We start from the raw sequence: 6,150 nt of genomic DNA on the forward strand, positions 1-6,150 counted from the left end.
AGAGTGTTCCCCGCCATCCAGTTTTCACTCTCTACCATCTGAGCATAAAAAATATATGCGTTATAAATTTTGACCACTTTAAAAATCTCATATAGTGCAAAACACCACTTTCCAGAGCTAGTAGCATATTTCTTTTTCCTTATATATAATAGATTGTGAGGTTGGATGGAGCTCGAAGTTAGTACAACTATAAGAAAGTTACAAGCAAGCAGAACGTGCAAGATAAAAAGGCAAAAATAAGCAAAAACTAAAAATACAGCAATTAAAAAACGAATACTTGTGATGCATGACATCTGGCGAAGAACAAGTTTAATTGACAAGAATGACGGTTCCTACACAAACAAGGATAAAATATACTCATGAGGACCATTTTGTAACTATCTGTTTAGGTACGTTGTTTGGGTGATAGGTCTGAATCTTTATTTTTAACTAATCACCAATTTTACAAGCACTTGGCATTTTGCAAGGTCCCCAAAGCTTCCATGCGAGGTTGGTTCACTCAAAAGCAATAGCTTTCGCTCAACATCGCATTCGTTCAGAGGAATCTCATGCAATTTTAATTTTTTCAATCAAGGAATCTCGTCCAATTTTGTGATTAACATTGCCAAGATGGACGTACAAACTTAGAGCAGATTAAGAAGTTGCGACACAGAGTTTGTGTTATCAACCAGATTACACAATAAAATAACAATTCTTTCAGGGTTTAGAACACACATTAACTTATTGCCCAACCTTGGAAAGTTTGCAGTCTTGTTAGATCCCTAAAACTCGAATGAATTGATTAGAGAGGCAAAATCTCGAATGAACTAATTAGGGAGGCAATAACAAGAATGTCCCTTGAAAGTTGAAATTAAATAACAATCAGATATGGTGTGCTGAAAAACAAAAACTCGCCTTTGTCGTTGAGAAAAGCAGAAGTGTTGGCATTCAGTTGGAGAGTGTTATCCATTGAACCACTTGGAGCAGGTGCAGCAGACAATCTAATTGTGGGCGGGGAACAAGTGTTGCTTCTACTTGAGAGCTCATTTGGGGTGTTGTGATTTCCGGTTCGATGGTTCAAATAGATGTCCAAGCTAGCAGGTGAAGACATTCCTATCTTTCTCTTGCTCTTGAACCTTCACCTAACAGAGACGTGAGATACTGAAAAAAGAAACAACAAGCAGTACAACTGTTCTTGTTTCTTATTTCCATTTTGATATTGAGCAGTTTAGTTATTGCAGTACCTGTCTTTCCGCTTCTCAAGGTATCTTTGTACTGATGCTTTCCTGCTTGCGTGGCCTTCCACTGCTTCTGCATAATTGATTTTGGAGGGATGGGGGAGGAGAAAGAGATAAGAAAGAAATTTGTGGAGAAGTAGAATAAGATGGTATTGATTGCTTTGACTTCAACAAGTTCTGTTATCATCATATAAGCATTACCTACTTCAAGTCTTGCATTAATTAAAGGCCACTGATCTATTATAATGCACTGACAACGAAATTAAAGAGCAGCAGATCGACCTTCCTAACTTTGGTAAATCCTTTCCTTATGTAAACTACCACAATGTTGCCGTATATGGTTATGTTATGGGCTCCATGATTGTTTTAATTGTAACTAATTTTTTATTTATAAAAAACGGTGGTTAGCAGGAAAAAGCTATGTTGCTCGGACTCTTCAAAAATGTTGACGGGTGCGTGTAACATCATCCAATAGTAATGCATTGTTGGAGAATTAGACACGAGTGCGGCAACATATTTGGAGTGTTCGAGCAACATAGGGAGAAAGGACTTTGTTAAATCTTCTGGTCTGCACTCTGGAATTCCATTCAATTTAAATGCAAAACCTGGTTTATGGTAGAACCTTAAACACATTAGTGGTATATAATATCTAAGCAACAGCTAATTTTATTATCTTTTCCTCTATTTTAATTTTTGATAATGATGGTGTTCGGACCAGCTTGTAAACACCTGGACTGTTCCATCGAGTACCTACTACCTTCCATCAACACAGGAATAAACTAATGGTTCCCACCAAAGATTATGTAGATGAAAACAAATCACCTAGCCTTTTTTTACCCTGCTGGGATTTGAACCCCGGTTTTCAAAGTTTTCATCCACTTCATTGACTGCTAAGTCACACCATTGGGTGCTCCCCTAGTTTTCAGGCACCATTACTTCAATAGTTGAGTTGGTTGTGGAATTTCAAAATCTCGTTCATATAAATGTAATATGGTCAGGATGGAAAGTCTTTAATAACAATGAGTAGTAATTCTTTTAATAAGTTAAGGAGTGGTAAATTATCTAAACAATGACAAGAATTGTCTTATCTTTTCCTCCGGTTTTCAGGTACCATACTGTAATAGATATGTTTAATGACAGCTAAAGGACAGCGGGCCAGTTAACATGGAGAAAGAAAGTCTTGGCCTCACACCACCGTGTTTTTTTATCGGACCGTGGAGGGGGAGGGAGGGGGGGAACTACACTAGATGTGGTTAGATACTGAAAGCCAAAGGTTATGACTTTGAACATTAACATGGGTCCAGGATTAAATCCTTTCATGAGAAAGTGGATATCCGCATGCAGTGACCTCAGGTTGATACTTGAGAAACAAAATTATCCAACAAAGTACGGCAGGGTAAATAGTAACACCCATTACATAGCTCAAGTAAACTAAACAGAGGAGCCTAATATTCCCCCATTTTCAGCAAAGGTACAATGAGAACTTTTCCCCATTTTTTGGGGTTTCTTGGGGGGAGGGGTGGGGGACAGACTCGAATAGAACAAAAGGAAACCAAAGAACTTGCCAGAGTTGTCTTCATGGAAGGTGTTGCTTTCCTCCAAACGCAGGCGAGTCACTTCACTCATTTTCCCTGTAAAATATTCAAATTAGTATGTTCTGTAACACAAGGACACACCTCCTTGAGATTCGTGGAGAGTAACTTTTCATAGAAAGTCATAATCTAGATGGAATCAAACTCACAAATGGCATTTAGCAAGAGGGGAGGAGGGGGGGTAGTCAAATTTATCAGCATTTTGATCAAGAACATTGCAGGTTAGGTCTGTTTTTCAATTCAACTTTATGCACATGTCATCTAAACCCCAAACACATGGAATAATGTATTCACATTCTTCGATCTCCACAGATAGCCAGCAAAGAAAAAAGAAAGAACCTGTTTGCATGGTTGGCATGATCACCATAGCAGAATCTGGACCCAGTTTAACATTTGCAGCTTGCAAATGGCATTCGGAATGTCGAGCTGCTCCGGTAGCATCCAATGGAGTTTCTGAAGGCACAAAGAGTGGGCTTGCAGCAAGATGCATGATTGCTTGCGCCTAAAAAAATACGCCAGCGGCCACAAGAGGGACCAAATTAGTGCATTGTCAATATTAAATTGATGTAGTTCCGATGTAGATCAAGCTTAAGGTACCTTCTCAGCAGGCACATCATCGTACACATTCACCTTGCCACAATAGAAGATTGTCAATTGACCTGCTGGTGCATTTCCCGAATCTGTGGTTCTGAAGTCACCAAGAAAAAAACTAGTAACCTTGAACTAACTATAATGGAATTTCTAGAAATTTCAGTCTATATAGGCGCATGCACTTGCAGAATCAACTTGTCTTAGGATGCCATCTTCAATAGATAGTTTTTAGCACAATACAAATTACAAAGGCAGACCAAATATAACTTCATCAAAGAAAAAGTTATACGGCAAAACAAAGGATAAGAAATGAATGTGATCAAAGCTAGTTTTATTAATTGAAGGAAACAGAGGAAGAATCTTTCAAATACGCTAAAGAATTAATTTGTAAATGTAGAAACATATGCTATGGAAATGAAAGTATATACTACAAGATGACTAGAAGACCTAAATTGAAAATTATAAATGTACACATGATGAGAAATATGCTATTCTGAGCTGCATGATAATCTTCTAAATTCTCACGTGATAGCTAGTAAAACCATTAAAAGTCATATTTTAAGTTAATTCGAGAAGCCTAAGGACTTTGGCTAAGGCAGTTGACAAAGCATAACTGCTGAAGATATACCGTTTCTTTCTTAAATCCTTGTAGTACTAAGTCCATGCTCTTAACATTTTCCATAGTATATATCTCAATAGGAGCAACAATGCAGTGCTACTCTGGTAACTAGCAAGTGGTAGTAGCATTTGGGACACAACCAACTATGTAAAACAACTTTGTAAACGAAATGTTGTAGCCGAAATAAAATGCACATCATTCGCAAGTAAAAAACTCTTAATGCCATGCAAAGTGCAGTCAAAAGCCCGAAAGACCAAAGCTCTCAAATGAGACTAAATTTAACAAGCACTAATATTTACTTGCTAGTCAAATCATCAAGCACAATTCTTCCACATCTTTTAACAGACCAATTCAAGGACAGACAAATAAGCGAAGAACTCCAAATTAGCCACTTAATTAATATTGTGATTATGTAATTTTGTAGGACACAGCCAGCCGCTAATTCAAGCAGTAGCAGAGTCGAACTATTATTCAATAGGAACAAAGCGTCTCAAAGACAAGAAGGCCATGCTGTAAAAATTGTTGTCTCAAATTTGATGAAGGCCTTAATTAATGAGAGTATTGCACAAAAGGGATTATGCGTCTTGTCCATTTAGGATGAGATAAGTGAGGCTAAGTTTTAGCAAGTATTCAGTGTATAACCAATGTATAATCACTGTATATTCTCTGTATAATCATATTATGCCATTGATTATATACTAATTATACACTTGTATTTTAAGTATATATACCGATGAAGACTACAAACTAATAGGACTCAAAAGACAAGCATCTTATATTTATTTGTAACAAAAAGTATAGAGCCATACAATCAAGATATAAAAAGGTTTAATTAATTACAAAAACTAGCCAAGGAAGCAAGGATTCACCTAGACAGAGCTAAGTTAACAGAACCGGCAGCTTTATCACCGGAAAGATCAGGTTTTTCCACATGTTTTCTTCCATACGGTACCGTTTCTTCAGAGAATTCTGCATCGTTATCTGTTCCTTTCTGTACCTACATTAGTTTAATAATTTATTCAATAATAAAGCGCTTAAACATGCAGTAAACAACAAATAACGATGAAGATAGTAAAAAAAGAGGAATTGAAACGCACTCGATGTAGATTAGTGTCAGGCCGAGGAATGTGAAGTTTTTTTTGCCTTCCGGTATCGTAATCCGGCGCCGTTTCAAGTAGTGCCTTCAGTGAAATCACTTGTTGAATCGCTTGTGATTTATTCCATGACGGCCTTCTCATTCCTGCACGCAAACATATAACAACCATAATCTTCAAATTTCTCGATGTGCTAGCAGAGAGAAATGAACGGAAACAGGCGTAATCATCCTCACGTGTGTACTAATTTATGCAAAATCTTCAAATTTCTTTATTCGATTCTCGATTTTCAATGTGCTAGCATATATATATATATAGAGAGAGAGAGAGAGAAATTGACCTTTATCTTTAAGGTAACGGCGGCAATCTTCACGAGTGAGCTGAGCAATGTCGTCATCGGTAAGTTGGTCGAGCGGTTTGTCTAGTGGCGATGACGACTTCGAAACACTTTCTTCCGGCGGCATAGCTGCCACGTGTCACTTGAGTGGTGGAGATTGGAGCTTTTAATGACCGCGGCGTCGCCGCTGTGAGTGTGGTTTGCTTTTTTTTTTTTTTTGGGGGGGGGGGGGGGGGTAACTCATTTTTGGGGAGGCAAGGGCTGCAACCCCAGGTTGCCACGTAATCAAGGATGTCATTATTGCAAATGTGAGGGACCCCCCCATCTCTCATCTCATCTCATCTTTCGACGAATACGTGATGCCCTTAGACCCTTAGGCTGAGGGTCCCCCGCTCTACTTCGCAGCCTATATTTATTTGCATCGCACGCATAGTCGGTTTTCGAAAACCTACTCTCTATGACTCATTTGAATTTACTAGATGGTCTATGCCCGTGCTGCGTACGGGTCCAACAATTCAGATTATAGTGTATCTATGTATATGTAATTGTGTTTAGATAATGATAATATATATACTATGTTCAAAATACGATTAATATAACATTGTAGTTTGTGCTCCGTATCTAGAACTTTATTTTATTCGTGTTTGCTACGAAAATTTATAAATACTTTTTAAAAGAGAAGACTTGTTTAAAAAGAAAC

The 6,150-nt window shown here is 37.8% G+C and overlaps 1 protein-coding gene across 2 annotated transcripts; it reads right to left on the minus strand.

Annotated features, from left to right (window-relative positions):
• Positions 1 to 612: 612 nt before the first annotated feature.
• Positions 613 to 5,803, minus strand: LOC132610791 (protein TIFY 4B-like). Of its 2 annotated transcripts, none has more exons than XM_060325189.1 (8): positions 5,454 to 5,803; positions 5,117 to 5,259; positions 4,889 to 5,016; positions 3,407 to 3,497; positions 3,149 to 3,311; positions 2,783 to 2,848; positions 1,224 to 1,290; positions 613 to 1,115 (listed from the first exon to the last, which is right to left on the minus strand). In XM_060325189.1, the coding sequence occupies exons 1-8, from the start codon at positions 5,575 to 5,577 to the stop codon at positions 851 to 853; spliced, it is 1,047 nt and encodes a 348-aa protein (XP_060181172.1). In that variant the 5' UTR covers positions 5,578 to 5,803; the 3' UTR covers positions 613 to 850. The 2 variants fall into 2 exon arrangements, with proteins under 2 accessions (XP_060181172.1, XP_060181173.1); XM_060325190.1 differs by having other exon boundaries at positions 980 to 1,121; positions 5,454 to 5,695.
• Positions 5,804 to 6,150: the final 347 nt, after the last annotated feature.

Source organism: Lycium barbarum, chromosome 9 (assembly GCF_019175385.1).
Source record: "Lycium barbarum isolate Lr01 chromosome 9, ASM1917538v2, whole genome shotgun sequence".
NCBI lineage: Eukaryota > Viridiplantae > Streptophyta > Magnoliopsida > Solanales > Solanaceae > Lycium > Lycium barbarum.